This window comes from Vitis riparia, chromosome 14, assembly GCF_004353265.1.
Source record: "Vitis riparia cultivar Riparia Gloire de Montpellier isolate 1030 chromosome 14, EGFV_Vit.rip_1.0, whole genome shotgun sequence".
NCBI classification, from domain to species: Eukaryota; Viridiplantae; Streptophyta; class Magnoliopsida; order Vitales; family Vitaceae; genus Vitis; species Vitis riparia.
In genome coordinates this window covers 1,524,767-1,544,002 of record NC_048444.1, presented here as the reverse complement: position 1 = coordinate 1,544,002, position 19,236 = coordinate 1,524,767, and the positions used below count along the sequence as shown (strand labels likewise).

Sequence of the window (19,236 nt, the reverse complement as noted above, 5' to 3'; positions counted from 1 at the left end):
AAAAAGATGCACTTGGTTGTTTTTCTCTTTAATGAATGTGTTGGTGGTGATGAAGACCATCACAAGGAAAGGATACACTAGAGACCACAGAAAATGAAGAACAAGCCTAATGAAGATACAAGACGACAACTTTTTTTTTTGTTCTATAAATAGTAAAAAAAACAGGAAAAATAGATTTAAGATGTTCTCAGAAAATGAGATTTTGAGAATTCAGAGAACAAAAATAAAAATGACCAAACATGTTCTCTAATGTTTTTTGTTCCAGATAACAGAAGACAATTTTAGGAAACACTTACCAAATAGGTCCCTTACGTTTCACATGTCAATTATTAAAATTATTATTATTATTATTATTAAAGATGATGGAAATTATAATTATTATTTTAAAAAAATAGATTTTTAAAACTTTAATTAACTAGTGTAATGTCTTTAATTACTTTAAATGTAATATAGGTATACAAACAGTGGTTTATTTTAATTCAATTTGTAAATTTCTAGCCTCTGATACAAGACTCTGTTCATGGTCATGGGATGTAGCTCAGATGGTAGAGCGCTCGCTTAGCATGCGAGAGGTACGGGGATCGATACCCCGCATCTCCATTATTTTTCCAAAGTTATAATCATGTTTTAAAAGATTAACAGATTAACACCAAGACTTCATATGTAGCTCTCAAAACTTAAATACCAAGGGTGTTCCCTTTCAAAACTACTACTCACGCGTCTTTTTATCAAACAGATGGTGAGCTTACACTTGGTCCGAAACGTACTCCATCTTCTTCCCACTACTCTCCTCACTGGCAGGCTTATCATCCAGGAAGAAATACACATAAAAAAGCCCTGAACACCCAACCACCACAATCGCAAACAGAGCCACCGCCCCGACCACCGAAAACAGCGGCGCAAATTCGCAAACAAACCCGAACAGAATCGATGATGTCAGGAACCATATCGCGAATTTCAGGAAGGTCTTCTTGGGGGACGACTCCCGCGGGGGCAGGCGGTGGAAGGCGGTCAAGCATCGGTCGAGCATGAAGAGGCCGATGTAGACGTAGATGATGAAGGCGACCATGACGTAGTCGTCGTGGACGTAGGCTTTGTAGATTGTGCTCATACAGTTGGTGGTCAAGAAACAGTAGGAAATGCAAGGCATAAGGTCCTCCATGCTTCCGCGCTGGTTACTTAGCATTGTCAGAAAACAGAGAAGAAGAAGAAGAAGATAGTAACCAAGTAGAGATGCTATGGGCAGATCAATTTGTTGCGGTGTGTATATATTGAATCACTTGAAGGTTTCGAGGAAACGTCTGGGAGATGATCAAGAAGTTGGGAAATTGACAATTTTAGGGTTTTGGAACTTTACTGGAAATTTCTTCGCAACGCTCCAGCAAATGGGAAAGGGGGGCCATGGTTGGGTTTCCACGAAGCTTACTTTGGCACTTTTCGAGGAGTCTTCCAAGTCAATCTAATCGAAAAGTCAAAAGATCCGGTCATTTTTCCTAGATGGTCGGGTTAATAGGTAACCCAAACTCAACCAAAGTTAAAAAACAACTTCTTTTACGGTTTTACCCGAACTCTTACCCAAGTTACTTAACCCAACTTTATTTCTCCTATAGTGAGTTGGTAAGATTAGAGTGCATTTATCGTATAAGTATTTTTAGTATTTCTAATACTTGAAAAATAAAAATTTTAAAGTGTCAAAAACACTAAAAATACTTGAAAAATAAAATTTCTCAAATGTCAAAAATACTATAAACATTTTCAGTGTCAAACACACTCTAAATTCGAATTGATTTAGTTGATGAAATTGTACAATTCAAAATCTGTAATCTAAATAATAAATAGCAGAAAATTTTAAGATACCAATAAAAAGTAAATATTAATTTATATATTTTTCTAAAATAATAAAAAAATATATGATATGATATAATTTGGTATTTTTCTTAAAAATAAAAAAATTAAATATTATTATACAAGATAATATGTTTGGACTGGACTATGACAGCAAGAATCTTGACTCTATCTCAACCCAAATTGAGATCGGGTTGAAAAAACTTAATACAAACTAAATATGAGTATTGAAAATGATTGTTCAAACCCATCTAATCCAAATTGCATCCCTTCTTTTTTCAAGAAAATGAAAAAAAAAAATTTATGATTTTATTTTTTGTTTATATAAAAATTACATAATATTAAAATATATATAAATTTTTTTTTAAATATCCTCTTCCGGAGTAAAATATAGCTTCAATTTTGATGTGGTACAAAAACTAGTCATGTAATAAAATAATTATATCACTTTTATAGTCTTATTGTTTTACTTTGCCATTTATTTATAGTTTACTCTTATTTGTTTATGTCTGGGTCTATAATTATTACTTTTATAATTATACGATAGGACATCTAAAATATAATACCTATTGTTGTTATTTATGTAAAATTACAACTTTTATCCAATCTAAATTCTTCTCCTAAGTTTCCTCTACAATAATGTTTTGGGTGCAAAATATATCCAATGAGAAATGATCAATAAAAACTCTCTGGCACATATAATATCAATTTCTTTTTGGAGGGTACCTACCAAAAACGTACCATCAATTGGATAATGTGATCTATACATTCTTTAAGATTTATCATTTATATTTTAATATCGAGCTTATTTGTTTGTATTTTATTAGATGATTTAAATCTCATTATACATATTTAGCAGTTCGGGTTTTTCATTCTATAGATACCATTACAGTGCCTTATCATTTTATTATATTTTAACCTATTTAGAAAAAACAAAAAAAAAGTCAATGGGGCAAGTTAGCTAGATGACCAAGACCCTAATAGAATTTTTTTCTTGTCCCAAAGCTTTATCAGAGCAAACTCTAATTAATTATTAATATTGATTCTCCTAAATGAAATTTGTAGATATGCTATTTAGAATATATTTCATAATATTAGATTTTATTTAGGAATTTAAATATAAAACATAGTTTTATAGGCTTATCCTTAAATAAAATTTTATTTAACAACTTGAATATAAAAAGAAAAATGGTTTTATAAAAGTAAAATTAGTTTTGGCAGTTTATTCTCTATAAAAATATTATGTATACACATAAAAGTTTTTAACATATTCTTCATATTTTTAATTATTACTTAAAACATTTTGTAAAAAATAATTAAAAATACTTCAAAGTTATTCACAAAAATATTTTATTTTTAATTCAATTTCTCTTAATCTTATTTTCTATCAAAAGTTTATTAAAAATGTTATTTAAATTAAAAAATAATAAACTATTTTTAAGAATAGTTTTCAAACAAGGCATCATACAAAGAACAATGCAATTAACTTCTAGTCACCTCTCTTGAATGTTAATTGTTTTATTAGTATAAAGTTTGAAAATCATATACTAAAAGGTGATTAAAGCTAATATTTTTAGAATTGGACCGGTTATTAAACCGAAAAAAATTATTGATTCAAGGTTTAATGATGCACCCCGATCACACACACAAGCATCCTCAACAACAAATCAAATCTAAAACTCCAACCGATCAATGAAGATCAACAAAGATGGAAATGTTGTAAAACATCATTTATCAACCCAATCCATAAATCTTATGTTAAATCATAAAGAACACATGCAGATTATTTTGGAGGAAGTAGACAAACCTGAATCCATTGGCAATCTTGAAGTTATATGGTTCTTCTAAAGATGGGATGCGGGAGAGGGTACGTTTTGTATTTCAAAGGGTTGAAAAATTAACGCCAAACCTCTTTTTGATTCCTTATATATTAATTTCTTTTATGCCTTAAGGACCATACCCATTGGGTTGTTGGACCACATGTGTTTTAGGCCCATCATGTAAGACACGTGTGACTTGGGCTTTACACACAAGATAATCCATATTTTATAATAAATATAAATTAAATATATATGAATAACTTAATCATAAACAATTATTAAATATATGTGAGTCCAGAATTATTCTATCATGAAAGCCATCAAAAAGAGGTTGATGTGCATGACCATAGAGCAAGATGCATATGGAAGAGATTTTCTGGCTTGTACTTCTGTAACGACTCGCACCCAATCATATAGATATTGTTCGCTTTGGGCCCAAGGGGGTCCTCACGGTTTTAAAACACGTTTACTTGGTTAAGAGGAGTCTCTACATATATAGCGTCAAGAACATTCTCCCCTATCCGATGTGGGACATCACAAACACCCCCCCATGCAGACACAACGTCCTCGTTGTGTCCCATGGGATTGCGGGGCCAAACAGACAAACACTCTTTATGGAGCCAAACAAACCCCCACACCGGGGTCAGGGATCGGCTCTGATACCATTTGTAATGGCTCGCACCCAACCATGTAGATATTGTCCGCGTTGGACCCAAGGGGTCCTCACGGTTTTAAAACGCGTCTACTTGGTTAAGAGGAGTCTTTACATATATAGCGCCAGGAACATTCTCCCCTATCCGATGTGGGACATCACAACTTCAATTTGGTGTGTGCCACATATAAACTAAATCAAAATATTCCTTCTATTTTGAAACACTTCTTTATAAAAGTTTCCAAAAAGAAATTTAAATCAAATTCCAATCACATACGAGCTTAATAAATATTCTATATATATATGATATAAGACTACTTCTAAATTGAAACACTTCCCTGTAAAAGTTTCCAAGTACCAACTTAAAGTTTGAAGCTGTTCTAAATTTTAATTAGAAACCTCCCTTCTATATAAAAACCCTCCAACTCGTAAGGTAAAGAAATATTACGAGGCAAACTCTGTCTCTCTTTCTCTACCCTTGCAGTTTTCAAACTAGACCCTTGTTTCACCTCCATGGCTAGAGAACGCCCTCAACTTCAAGTAAACCCACCGCCACCATCATCGCCGTCTGTTGAAGAAAATCGTGAATCAACCTTAACATCAGATGATCCTCAAGAGTGTAAAACGCCAACTTCTCGCGCTCACAAGATCCCACCAATTCTAAGCTGTCCGTCGGCCCCGAAAAACAAAGACCAAGAGAAGTACTTCCACAGAAGAGAAAATTTCAAGAAACGTATTTCTTTGGGTTCGCCGGAGGAGATGAGTAGATTCCTTCTTCATATCAAGTTTTGAACTTCCTAGGGTTTGGTCTTTGCAGCGTGAAGAGGAGGTGTACGAGTAGAGGAAACTGAGCCTCGGTCACTTTTCCATTTTATTCTATGTACATAACTACTGCTTCTTAAAAGTTGCTTCTTAGCTTTGTTGATGATGTCAAATTATGGTATATTTTTTCTGGTTTTTTCCTTTTGGGAAGAATGATGAATGATTTGCAGGATGATGATGTTGTGCATATCTCAATATGGTCCTGACCATTCTTGAATGGAGTCCATTAATTTCAAGACAAAAATATAACATAACGAGTGAGTATGGCTTCAAATTTCCTAAAATTTTAAGATTATTAACAATTTAAATAAAATTTATTAGAAACAATATTTTCTAAACTTTTTTAAAAAACTAAAATATTAATCCTATTGGTTTTTAACTTTTATAAAATTAAAATAAAATGAAAGTATATTTTTTGAAAAAGAAACTCCACTTTTATGACATATGCTTTAATTAAAAAATAACTAAATTTTAAATTAAAAAAAAACTTAAAATTTAAATTCAATCATTTGAAATTTGAAATTAGTCCAACTTTATTTATAAAATTCTTTTGACTCGCATAGGAAATTGAATAAGAAAATTATATATATTCTTTGTTTTAAAAATATCTTAAAAGAGTACATCTATTTATTTTTTCTCTTTTAAATATAAATTTATTAATATTTTTTATTATTTAATTTTATATAAAAAAAAAATTTACATGTACAAATTTGATCATGGCTCAAAACAAAGTATTGGTTACATATTGGCATCATAGTTATAAAAACTTAATTAAATAATTAATCATAAAAATAATTATAATAATAACATTTAAAATAAGTTTGTTTGAAGGTTTTTTTTCTTGGTTGTTTTATTAGATTCTGTAAAAGAAGTGTCAAGGAAGTTTTGTGGTGTGTTTGGTTGCCAAGAAAAAAAAAAAAGAAAAATAAGAGCTGACAAATTTCTGATATGATAACAACACAAATGTTGAAAATCTGTTTCGGTTTTCCTTCTCTTTTTCTTGAAGTTTCTTTGCAACCAAATGGTAGAGTTTTGTTTCGGTTTTCCTCATGTTTTTCTTGAACTTTCTTCGCAACCAAATGGTAGAGTTGGGGTTAGGGTTAGGGTTAGTGAAAAAGGGGTATAAGGATATGTGTCTGAGATAAAAGAGAGGAAAGGGGCATGTAATTGGGATGAAATTACAAAACTGTTATGCTTAATGAGTCAATAAAGATTAAATAATCTAAAAATACATAAATTTATAATTAATTTCAATTATATTTAATTTACTTTCCTATTTTCTATGATAAGCCAAACAAAGCATAAATACTTCAAAATATAAATATTCATTTGAATAAATAGATCATAGTTCAATGAGAAACCCACTAAAAAAAATAAAATATTTAAACTATATTTGGTTCTAAAAAAAAAAAAAGAAGGAAAATAAAAAATAAATTTAAAATCAATAAATTATTTTTATATTATTTTAAATTATTTTCATGGATTTAACTCTTCTTTATATAGATTAAATAATATAAAAATATATAAATTTTTAATAATTTTAATTATATTTAACTTTCTTTATTTCATAGTAAAATAAAAAATAAAAAAATCATTTTTTTTCTTTTCTTAGTATTTTTCGAACCAAACATAGCCTTAATGACTACATCAACCATAAGCTATTATCTTACATTAAAACCAAGAAAAACCAAGAAAAAGGATATGCACCCTATAAACTATCTCATTTTTGCATTCATTTGCAATTCAACATCAACCTAGACAATTAAATATCGTGTATAAAGAAAAACAAAAATGCATGGCAAGTTTCTCTCAATGGTATACAGTCATAAAAAACTGACCTCATAGGTTCAAAATGTGACAAGATGTAAGAGCTTCATCATAAACTACAATGGTTGCATCAAAATTTCAACCTGAGAGAATCACGGGAGCCAGAGCATCAGATCAGCATGTTCCTAATTTTTCTCTCAGTTCATGCATGTCAAACACTTCTGATTCCACGTCTGATCTATGAGAACTAAAACTTTGATACTTGTGGGTAGGACCAATTATCACAATTTTTGCTTTTCATGATATCTTTCTGGATAGGTTCTTCAATCCACATCCCACACATTTGAGTATGACCGTCTCGGTCGATGGATCAGGCTTAATGACAAACTTAACACCTAGAAAATCTCTGATGTGTCGCAGTGTTTCGATTCCATTTGGTGAGAGCTTTCCTACACGAATCTTTGAAACATCTTGTGGGCATAATGCACAAAGGAGAAACAACAGACCCTGCAAGCCAAATTAGAGCAGTGATTATTAACGGTCGGTAGAATGCTTACTCCTATTAGAGCACACATAGAAAAAGGTGCATTTCAAAAGAGGAGCTCTACTTGAAAACTACTGTCCTATGTTTGGGCCTGTTTCTCGTCTCATTTTGCAATGGACAGTGGGAATTATTCAAAAAGAAACTTCTGGTACATGGAACCACCTGATTTAACCAGAAACCAAAAACTTGGTGGATCTATCATCAAAGAAAAAAATTTAAACAAAATGAAGATTCAGCTAGCTTCATTTTTTGCATGCTCAATGTCCTTTTGTATCATGTCCAAAAATAATTGAGAGACATTCTACTACAAGGAAGAATGCTCAAGAGTTTTTATGGCTCTTCATTATCTAATCAAGATATTAAGCAGAGGGAAATCTCAAAATTATTAGTAATGCAGGGAAGTTTGTGTGTGTGAGCACATGCTAGGGGTGGGGTCACTTGAGGTGGATGAAGGGGTGTGCAGTGGTTTAGAACACCAACCTGGTGTGTTGAATCTACGACTCCTCCTTGCTCAATCTCCCCAAGCAGAACAGAAGCAATTTGCTCACCGACTTCTTCTGGAGGCATTAGTTCATTATTCTCTTCATCTTTATCTTCACCTGATTCTTCTCCTCGTCCATAAGAAACTGCAGTATCAGCAGAGATGAAGCAACCTGAAGTAGTTTCTGCAACCACTGAAATTCCATAGCCTGGTGATCTGCCATGTTATCATTGTAGAAATTAGCTAAATCATGCCAGATACACTACTATAAGAGACTATGCACAAAAATTATGCATGTGGGTAATATACAGCATGATTTTACCAAGACAAAAGGCATACTTTCCAGTTTTTGAATGATAAGTAGATATGTGGACATCTGGAAGTAAGCGATTAAAGATTCCACGAGCTGCATATCTCATGGTATGTTCAAACTGAGAAGATACTCTGGATGTGAATGTTAGTCCTCTAATCCTCTTAACCATTCCCTCATCAATCCATGTGACTGCCTGCAGAGAAAAACGTATAAGAGAGACAGGATCCAAAATAGATGAACAACCGTTGGATTTGAAAACTCACTGTTAGACTATTTTGAACAATAGGAATCTTCAATTCAACTTCGCCACCACCATGAGGAGGAGGTGCACGATTCCTAATTGTGAGCTTCAATCCTTCTGAAGGAACTCCAAAACGCTTTAAGATGGATAAGGTGGTAGACTGGAAAGTATCAACAGATGGGTCCTTGGAATCATTTGTAATTCCTGAAAACAATATAAAATATTATACTAAAATGACAGCTTCTTACGAGTTTGTCCCTATACATAGTTTGCTATACAAGAAATACAAATCACACTGCCATCAATGAAGAATGTCATGTTTGAGAGCAGATATTTTTTTTTTGATAACCGTGAATGTAGCTTATGCGCACCTCAACTAATTCCACTGGGCCCTGAAGTTAACGACCGGTTAAACCTCCAGTGGCCCTGAGGGGACTCGAACTAGTGACCATTGGGGAGCAAACCCAAGGCCGGACCAAATGTTTGAGAGCAAATATTTTGAACATAATCTCATGTCATCATCATAATTGGAGTGAGAGGAACATGTATTAGTATTACATCTTGTGAAGTAATACATCCAAAAAGAAAGGGTAGGGGTTGCCACGCGAGCTCTTATTTCCTCTTCCTTTTAAACTTAATGATTTGTTCTTTTTTTTTTTTGTCAGAAATAAACAATCCATTAAAATGAATGAAATAGTACAAAGAGAAGGACGAGATATTTTTCAAACATGGAGAACTTAGGTTATGTTTGGTTTCCAAAAAGTACCAAGGAAAGAAAAGAAAAATGTTAAGGAAAATGATTTTCTCATATTTAGTTAAACTATAGAAAATACCAAAGAAAATCAAACATAACTAAAATTAGTTAAAAAAGTATGTATTTTCAAATTATTTAATCTTTATAGAAGAGTTAAAATAAGTGAAATAAGTTTGAAGTAACATAAAAAAATAATCTATTGACTCAAATCTTTTTTTTGTTTCCTTCACTTTTTGTTTCCTTCTACTTTTCCTCTCTATTTTTTTTTTCCTTGCATTTTCCCTCAAATTTTCTGAGACCCAAATATAGCCTTAGCAATTCTTTCCATGGGCATTAAGTGATTGTTATTTTTAGAAGATATGACAGGCAAAATCAGTATCATATTCATAAGAAGTGCCTAACAAAAAGGGCATGCACCCTGAACACACACACAAACACCCTCAACAACAAACCATATCTGAACCCCTACCAATCAATGAAGACCAACAAAGACAGAAAACCATCAAAAAGAGGTTGACAGGACCATAAGTGCAAGATGCAAATGGAAGAGTTCTTGAGAGATCCAATACATATCATCTTTGTACTTTTAAATTTTAATTGTTATCTATTATTTCTCCCCTTTCATTAATTTTAATTGTTTTATATATTTTTCATACTGTATATTGCACAAAAGAAGAAATTTGGAAGTATGGATGATCCTGCAGTCTTGTTGGCTAACTTAATCAGCATCTCAAAGACTAAGGAAATGCTTCAAATGAATATATTATGCAAAAACTACAAGCAAGAATATACCTTTGAGCGTAATGGACAGGGGCTTCTTCCCAAACAAACCAAGCACAATCAATGGCTCCAAGAAATAACCAATGGACCGACCAACACCACAATCATGCACAAGATTTTTCCCACCCATGATAATGCCTGGCTTATACTTCAATTTTGTGCCTGCCACATATAAACTAAATCAAAATAAACTCAAAAGCACCAAAAAAAAAAAAAGGAGAAAAGAAAGAAAGAGAACTTTGAAAAAAGGGACAAAATGGAAGTGTGCTTCCAATCAATGCTGGGAAAACAGTTCTTCATCCAAAATTCTATATTTCAGAATTTTTTTTTTTTTTAACAAATCGATCAGTTTCAAGAAAAAAGGAAACCGCGGAAAACAGTATTCCCAGACATCTTTGTTGTTTTCCAGAAACCCATCTCCAAAACCTCCGAGAAATCAAACCCCTCAAATCCAGTCAGGTAATGCCAATACAAACTCTTCTGCTAACGGCTAACCTAAACAAATTCAGACACAATACAATTCAAAATCCCACATTCGCCCTCAATTTTTCGGCGCACCCAAACATGGGGGCCAAACCTAAAACCATAAACCACCATGAAACATTGAAGCAAATAAACGCAAACCCAACTCTAAACCCCATTTTTGCATATGATAAACCGTCCAAGATGACATACCGGTTTCGTTGATTTCGACGACACAATCATCGCAAATTTTCTCGAACAAGCGGAGAAGAGAGACCTCGTAGGGGCGGAGGCCGGGCCATGTGTCGTCATGACGGATGTCGTCGATAAGCACCGGCGTCGCAGAAAGAGTAGCGAGGAGAAGACGAAGCCTGAGGTTCTGGCTTCCCTTCAGCTTCATGTACGTTGCCTTCGCCATTCTCTTCTGCTCTGCGCTCTGCACGACTCCGCGGTCTCTATTCTATTGCAGAGGGGCTTTGCTAGGGTTTTTGTTCAACGCGACGTCGTTTCGAACTTGGGATAAAATGTAAAAATTTTTATATAAAAAGTAGGTACATGCTTGATATATCAATTTTTTAAGTTTAAAAAATAAAAAAATTTATTTTCATAAATTTTAAAATTTTTAAAAAAATATTTAAGAATATAATATATAAAATTTTTATATAGAATAAGAGTCTTAATATAAAATTTTTACTTTTAATTTTGAAAAAATAAGAAATATATTCAAATAAACACTAAAGTAAAAATATAAATATAATATTTATTATTCATTAAAATATTAAGAAAAAACACGATGAAAGTAAAACAAAGAGAAAAAAATAAAAAATTATTTAAAAATAAATAAATATTTTTACATTTTTTCTCAAATCTATTTCACTTTTTTTTTTTATCTTTTATATAAATAAATAAATTTAAATTTCTAATTAATTTGAATCATACGTGAATCTTTTTCCTCTTTCTTTCTTCACATTTGGACCGGACCTCAACCGTGTCATTTCGGTTCGCGTCCAGATAAATTCCGGTTCGGAAACGGTCCACCTTTTACAGTTCTCGAGTGATCTCCTTTGGCCCTAAGCCAGGCCAAGAGAAGAGCAACGGCGACGATGGCGTCCTCGTCGGCGATAAGGCAGGTGAAGCTCGAAAAAGAGTGCGAGCTCAGGGTTGAAGTCAGTGAGAACGCTCCTCTCCGTCTCCGGCTTCTCAACGGGACCGCTGAGATTTTCGGCACCGAGATTCCTCCCGAAATCTGGCTCTCCTTCCCTCCTAGACTCAAGTTCGCTGTGAGTACTGTATTGCTCTAACTTTTCTGTTTTGTTTTAAGTAGTTCTCTGAGAAAATTGAAGGAGAAGACAAAAAAGATAGGACTTAGTGCCTTTTGTTCTCCGCGCAGGATACTGTATAATAGCTCAATTTAGCATTCTGATTTTTAGTTTTCTTTATTTTCCTCTTATTTATCTCTGCAGCCAAGTGGAGCTTTGAAGGGAAAGTCAGTATTGATTGTGTGAAATTTCTGGTTCAAGTAGTATGCAAAAAGCATCTGATTTGTAGTATGTGGGGTTTGATATTAGATGTTAATGAATAATAGACCAATTCTGAGGTGTGATAAAACACAAAACTGTATAATGGAAAAAGAAGAAAGAATGAAATAGCTAAGGCTGCAGTTGGTTGCATGGAATGTGTCCTCGATATTGGAATTTGGATGCTCCAGTTCCAATTCCGCAGCTTCTATGTGGCTATGGATTTAGAATTAAATTGAGCAAATCTTTTTAAAACAGTTCCACGGTAAAGATTTTCAAATTTCATGGAATAGGAATTCCTAATGGACTGTAGTTTCATGCATCCAAATGAATCCTCAGTGATCACACCTGTAAATCTTAACAAACGCTTGGTGCCCCAATAATTACAGAAATTTGCATGATATGTATTGCATTGTTAATTTTTTTTTTTCCTTTTAAATTTCTGTCCCTACTAACCATATATTAAGGAAATAGGAAGTTGGTTGCCTTCAGTTCATGTTAAGGGCATCCTGAAATAAGTCCAAAAACAAAAATTTGGTACTTATATGAAGGACAACCAGGAAGATTTGAATCGACATTTTGATCCTTACATAGCTCTTATTATAAGTTAAAGAAAATGAAACAACCCTTCTATAATGAATTGATACTTCATTTCTCTTAGCTTTCTATTGACACATATTTGAATTTCATGAATAGGTTTTTACTTGGTATGGAGCCACAATTGAAATGGATGGTATTACAGAAACTGATTATACCGCCGATGAGGTATGCCTTTTTTTTTTGTAGCTTTATTGCCAGTAATTCAGACTAATTATAGTAGCATATTCCTTGATTTCAGACACCCATGATCAGTTATGTTAATGTGCATGCTGTTCTGGAAGGACGAAGAAATCGTGCCAAAGCCTCTTCATCTGGTGATACTGAAGCTTCTCAGGTATTTCTTTGTTTTATCTTAGCATACTGAAAAATGTATATATAAATTGCTCAACTTTTCTTTATTATTCACATTGTGGAATCTGTTTAAAATGTCCAAAATATTTCCTTTTCTCATGCGCTTTTAAGACACCATGGAAGAAACAGCACTTTTATTTGCAATAAGGAAGAGGGTTCCATCCTGGTAGCTTCTTTGTCTGGGCCTACATGTACAAAATGAGTTCCCTCTTGTTTTTCTTTTCACCCTAATCTTTTTTTGTGCCACATTGGCCTAAAACTTTTCTTAACTTTTCTTCAAATGTATAAATCATTTCGACGGGTGCATGTATGGATTTCTTGACATCATATAGCAGGTAATTTGTGAATGAAATATTTGAACACCATACAGACATAGATACATCTTAGCTTTCCCTTGTTGAGTGAAGACAATTTTTACAATATTTAAAAAAAATAATAATAATAACACGAGTGATAGCATCCTTTTGGCTAGTGGTTTTGCCTTCAGAATATATGCTAGATAATTGGAAATTATTTTCACTTCATTCTTTGGCCATCAGAAGACAATACAACCATCTTGTTGCTCTTGAACCTGTACAACATGAGTGGAATGCATTAACTATATTTGAAGTGTTTGAATTGGGTGCTGTGTATCCTAAAGTGTTTTGGTGACATAAGCTGCGGATTTGTGGGAATACCAAATATCAAGAAACCAAAAGCACCTTAAGGAATGTACTTTATTTGAATTACTTCTGAAAACCTTAGCTGATGCACTTTGTTTGTGTAACTTCTAAAATACTCTTCATGTTTTGTTATAACAAAAACCTTCCTTCTCTCAAAAATAAAATAAATTTCAGAAAAGTTTTCTTCATATCTCTGTAAACATATTGTTTTGCTTTCAGTTGGAAGGTTGGATCCAAGAACAAATGAGGCCCTACTAGCCAATATGCATGGTAAATTTTAGGGTTGTCTGATTTAGTTGTTAGAAACTATAACATGTTACTGCAAGTTGTGGAATGTAGTCCCAAGGTTTCAGATCAAATCATTTGAACTCATCCATGTTGTTAGGGTGATTTTTAGCTTCAAAAGAAGTATCCCTAGACAGGTCTTTAGCAAATGGAGGGTAGTGCATTGCTTACTTGCAGCGCATTTCCTTGCTATCTGAATGTGGCTCTTAGGAAAGAAATTCTTCAAGATAATTAGCTTGGAATTGTCATTTCTAAGTTGTATTCATATAATTCCGCTGCTGCTGTGAATTTTTCTGTGTCTGCTTGGACATAAAATTCCATGCAATTTAATAATATACCTTTACTTGAAGTTCATTGTGCTTTCATGCATCATTTGGTTCATATGTCAAGTCATAATACTCTTTGGTGGTTCAGGGCCCAAGGGTGATTGTTGTTGGACCTGTAGATTCCGGAAAGAGTACACTGTCAAGGATGCTTCTTAGTTGGTCTGCTAAGCAGGGTTGGAAGCCTACTTTTGTGGACTTGGACATTGGCCAAGGATCTATAACCATTCCTGGATGTATTGCTGCTACCCCAATTGAAATGCCAATTGATCCAGTGGATGGAATTCCTCTTGAAATGCCTCTTGTTTATTTCTATGGCCACACAACTCCTAGGTAACTTGCATTGTTTAACACTTTTTATGGTTATTGTCATCTTTCCCCTTCATATACTAATTTCCATTTAGCTAAGAATGTGCCCCTGGACACTTTCTGTTTAGTTTAAAATAAAGTCATTTTGTCCTAAATTCTTCTGGTATGTTTTGGGTTTGGTGTTACAGTGTCAATGTAGAGTTATACAAAGTGCTTGTGAAGGAGCTTGCTCGAACACTGGAGAGGCAGTTCTCCGGAAATGCTGAATCTCGAGCTGCTGGCATGGTGATCAATACCATGGGATGGATAGAAGGTGTTGGTTATGAGGTAACTAAGTTTCAGGCTTTTATGAGCACTTTGATTATGCTGTGTTTCTACTGAATATGTGTGATTTGTTGTTTAATGCTCCCTTCTGGTTTATGCCTTATTGCAGTTGATTCTCCATGCTATAGATACATTCAATGCCAATGTTGTTTTGGTTTCGGGTCAGGTAAGTGGCTTTCCGTTCAGGTTTTATTGTTTTGTTTACTAATAAGAAGTTCAGTCTGCAATCCTTTTATCAGACATCTCTGTTGTGGTCTCTTTTCCTACTGGTTAAGAATTTCAACAAATTGGTATGTCCTGATATAGTGTGATACATATAACTCAAGCTTTGAAATGGATTGCAGCCATACTAGGTTACATATGGTTCAATGAGGAGCTTCTGATGTCAAAATCAACCAGTGAATTAAAATCCATTCGAACCTTTTTTTTTCTAATTTTTTGCCTTAAGTGCTTCTGCAATATCATAAGCTTGATAGTTGAAAAATGCAGTTCTTAAGTATCTGATTGGAATTTCCAGATTTTATCTGGACATAAGGAAAATGAGAGTTGAAAAATCTGGGTGAATTGGACTGCAACTTTGAGTATTTTGACCAAATTTATGGAAAAATGTCTTGGAGAACCTGACTCCCACTTGTGCAAAATGAGGTGATCTTATAGAGGCCATTGTTGCCTGTGGCATGGGAACTGGCTCCAAAGTCTACATTTTTACCTGGATAAAGTATGACTCCATCAGGTGTTATCTATTGAATAGTGATTATTCTACTTTTTTTGTTATTGCTCCTGCACTCTATTTCAAAGCTATTTATTTGTTCTTAATTTCAGCCAAAAATACTTTCTTAGTAATTTTTCAAAATACTTAATTTCAACATATGTAGTATCTCTGCAATTATTGTTTACAAATTTTTATTTTTTGGTTTTCCCAGCATATTCCTTTTTCCAATTTATTTGGGACCTGATAATGATCTCTCTTGATACATTCTCAAACTCAAGAGAATCGGTTTTTAGTAAAGGCTTTGTTGATGGTGATATTTTTGTATGGTATCTAAAATAAAACTCTGCAGGAAAAACTTTGCAGCATGCTTAAAGATGTGCTAAAGAACAAACCTAATGTGGATGTTGTGAAACTTCAAAAGTCAGGTGGTGTTGTATCCAGGGGTGCAAAATTCCGTCAAAAGGCCAGGAGCTACAGGATAAGGGTAAATATCAACCATTCTAGTTCTTTGCCTTTTCAGTGGTGCATTTAGAGAGAAATGTTATTGTAGCATTACACTAGGTTTCTTCTATGCATGACTATCACACGTGAAGAATTCATGTTTTTCAGTTTGATGATGCAACATCCCATAAGAACATGATGAATTTTGCAAAAATGGTCCATTTAGAAAAGAGGGAAAAAAATTATTACAATAAGGGTCTTGAAGGAGTTGACTAATCAAATAATTAATTTCATTCAAATTCAGTTGAGTTTTACTGTTTTAGACAACTAGCAAAGGTGGTGCCACCACTTCATGGACATTATTATTTTTGCACTCACTATAGACTAGCTGCAATATGCAATGCGCCTATCATGCATTTAAATGATATATAGCTGCTTTGTCTAAGATTCTCCAGTTTGGAACTTTAAATGATAGAATTAATCTTTTTTTAAACATCCGTTTTTGTTGATTTGCTACCCCATGCTTAAGCTAAACCTTGATAATATATGTGCCTTATAACTGTAATTTTATGGTATCAAATCTCGGTTCATGGTGTATACACTAATTGATCCTTTCTTGTCTATTTAGTGGGGCAATCCTGTCCATCCTCTTCAATCTATCAAAAAATATCTCCTTCATTTAAGTATGCTACCTTTTCAACATTTTTGCTGGTGTTAACTTGGGATGAGAAGGCTGGTTGATGCTGGTGTTTCTTCCTTCCAGGAATACTTTTATGGCCTTTCAAATGATCTTGCACCATACTCCAATGTTTCAAATTTCAGCGATTTATTTGTCTATCGTATCGGCGGTGGCCCCCAAGCACCACGATCAGCTTTGCCAATCGGTGCAGAGCCTGCAGCAGATCCTTTGAGATTGGTTCGAGTGAATATCAATAGGGATATGCTCCATTTAGTTCTTGCTGTTTCTTTTGCTAAAGAAGCTGATCAAATTGTTTCAAGGTAAGTCACTGCACCTGAAATTTCCAACACCCCTCTATGTTCTGCACTTCTACTGACCTGTTTTTTGAAGTGGACGAGAACTAAACAATGAGAATATATATGTTTATATTATGAAAGAGGCCTAAAAATGACATTACATTGTAAAAAAATGAAGCTCTAATTGTACCTTAGGCATGCCATGAGCTCCTTCTCTTTCAACCTGAGGGAATGGTCCAAGCTTCCTGATTTGGGCATCATTTTATTTTTTAAACTGTTCAATTTTACTGTTTGAGTCCCCCCATGGCAAGGGATCATCCAAAAGCATGATCAGTGTGCATACCTCTGTCTCTCTCTCTCTTTCTCCCCTTCTCCTCCCACCCTCACCCCCTCCATAATGTGTTTGCTGACTATTATTTTTCGGTTTTGCAGTAATGTTGCTGGATTCATCTATGTCACTGACATTGACATCCAGAGGTAGCATCAATTTTTAACCACCCATTCTTTGGCATGTATTCTAGGAATGCCGGTTTCATTTGATCCTAACTACTTGTAACCATAATTGACAGGGAGAAAATTACATACCTTGCACCATCGGCGGGTGAACTTCCTAGCAGATTCTTGATTGTAGGGACCTTGACATGGCTTGAAAGCTGAAGATTTACAAAGACTTAAAACTGTTTGTAACTGAAAACCCTAGTGTAGTGGTCCAGGTTTTTCTACATGTATTTACCATTATAAGAGGGTTAATCAAGACATAAAACTTCAATTTAATGTACAATTATGGCCATGACTGTAAAGATTTGCTGCTTGATCTGATGTAGTGCTTCTTGGAATTCAATTATAGGTAAATGCGTATAGCTTCAATCTTCTCTCTTCAGCTGCTCGAGTGTTATTCGATGCCAAATGATGCAAGATTGCATACACTACTAAAAGCCTAAGCTAATAGGAGGTAGAGGTAACCTTACATATAAGGCCCGGTTAACTTTGGTAATCAGTCAATTTGGGACATTGAACTTCTATCTATCCTATATAAAAAATGTTCCTTAATTTTTATTCATTAATGTTGGTGGAGATGGGTCCAATATGTTATGATAATCGTACATCAAAATCAAGTCATAACCTTATGTGTTCCACTTTTGATTATCTACAGGAATGGTTTTGGAGCATAAGTGAGAATAAACTGTTCAACATAAGATTTAAACCTAAATTAAAATTGGTCTTGAGCCCAAAAAAACCTTAATCCTTGTTTAAGGATGTTGGGACAATTTTTGAGTGATACCATATGATTACATCCTTAGTAGTCTCTACTATGTAATGCAATTAAAAATTATGGTTAATTGCATTGAAATTGCATTGAAGTGTAACTTAGGAAATCGTGTCTGCAAGAAGCTTGTATGACACCTTTAGCATTGTTGGGTGGAATTATGACTTTGAATGGATTCATTGGCAGGCTAAGATCTCACCACCGCCCACCAGAATTGCGTCTTAAGTTTCCCCTTTCCTTTTGTTCTTCCTTGCATTTCATAAACCTCTTTCAAGGCCAGGTCGATTTACTACTGTTAGATAAGTATTGCAACAAATTGACTAGTCAATAGTCTTCATAGATCAAATTCTGGATGCGACTTGCAACTTGTTCGTGGAACTGAAACTCGTATTGGAAGCATAAAAACACTCAATAATCAATGTGTTCGCTGTTTCAATGGTCATTTGTTTGGCCTAATTTTTACTTACATTCAAACAAATTGAAGTACTTCCTGCAGGACTACCAAAGCAGTTATGAATTATAAATCTTACAACATATATTCTTTATATAAAGGTTTTATGCCACTATAAAAGAACCTTCAATCTCGGCGAAAAGGCTAGACAACAAAAATAGTCGAAGAATTTGAGTTTCTTAATACACTCAAGATGACAACTTTACAAGGGGAGCTAAGGTAAATATTGTTAGCTAGTTTAGGAAAGATTATAAGCCCCCTTACCTAGTAAATTGCTTAAATTTTAAGTTAAATTGATAGTTTAACATGATATTAGAGCTAGACGTCTTGAGTTTCTTAGCTTGATTAATGCCCACGACCAATACTTTGTAACCCATGTAATTAATTTGCCTCTCTCAATGGGTCCATTACTGACAGAGACATGGACAGACATTAAAGATTGGGATAAATATTTGGATTCCATAGAATAGAGCCAAGACTATGGAGAGTTTTGTGGGTCAATTTGATAGGCAATAATTCAAATTAATGAGCATTTAAA

General features: G+C 33.8%; 2 protein-coding genes and 1 non-coding gene across 3 annotated transcripts; 2 read left to right on the top strand and 1 right to left on the bottom strand.

The window, feature by feature from the left end:
- The first annotated feature begins 527 nt into the window (after nucleotides 1-527).
- On the top strand, nucleotides 528-600 carry TRNAA-AGC. The gene has a single exon. It is a non-coding gene; the product is annotated as a tRNA-Ala (tRNA).
- Nucleotides 601-6,841: 6,241 nt separating this feature from the next.
- Nucleotides 6,842-10,939, bottom strand: LOC117929631 (probable RNA 3'-terminal phosphate cyclase-like protein). The gene is made up of 6 exons (XM_034849981.1): nucleotides 10,695-10,939; nucleotides 10,032-10,181; nucleotides 8,508-8,689; nucleotides 8,271-8,437; nucleotides 7,931-8,147; nucleotides 6,842-7,413 (listed from the first exon to the last, which is right to left on the bottom strand). The coding sequence occupies exons 1-6, from the start codon at nucleotides 10,897-10,899 to the stop codon at nucleotides 7,204-7,206; spliced, it is 1,131 nt and encodes a 376-aa protein (XP_034705872.1). The 5' UTR covers nucleotides 10,900-10,939; the 3' UTR covers nucleotides 6,842-7,203.
- A 555-nt stretch (nucleotides 10,940-11,494) lies between these two features.
- On the top strand, nucleotides 11,495-17,860 carry LOC117931352 (protein CLP1 homolog). The gene is made up of 10 exons (XM_034852312.1): nucleotides 11,495-11,761; nucleotides 12,695-12,763; nucleotides 12,837-12,932; nucleotides 14,311-14,552; nucleotides 14,717-14,855; nucleotides 14,962-15,018; nucleotides 15,914-16,048; nucleotides 16,769-17,004; nucleotides 17,413-17,457; nucleotides 17,550-17,860. The coding sequence occupies exons 1-10, from the start codon at nucleotides 11,585-11,587 to the stop codon at nucleotides 17,635-17,637; spliced, it is 1,284 nt and encodes a 427-aa protein (XP_034708203.1). The 5' UTR covers nucleotides 11,495-11,584; the 3' UTR covers nucleotides 17,638-17,860.
- The last annotated feature ends 1,376 nt before the right edge of the window (nucleotides 17,861-19,236 follow it).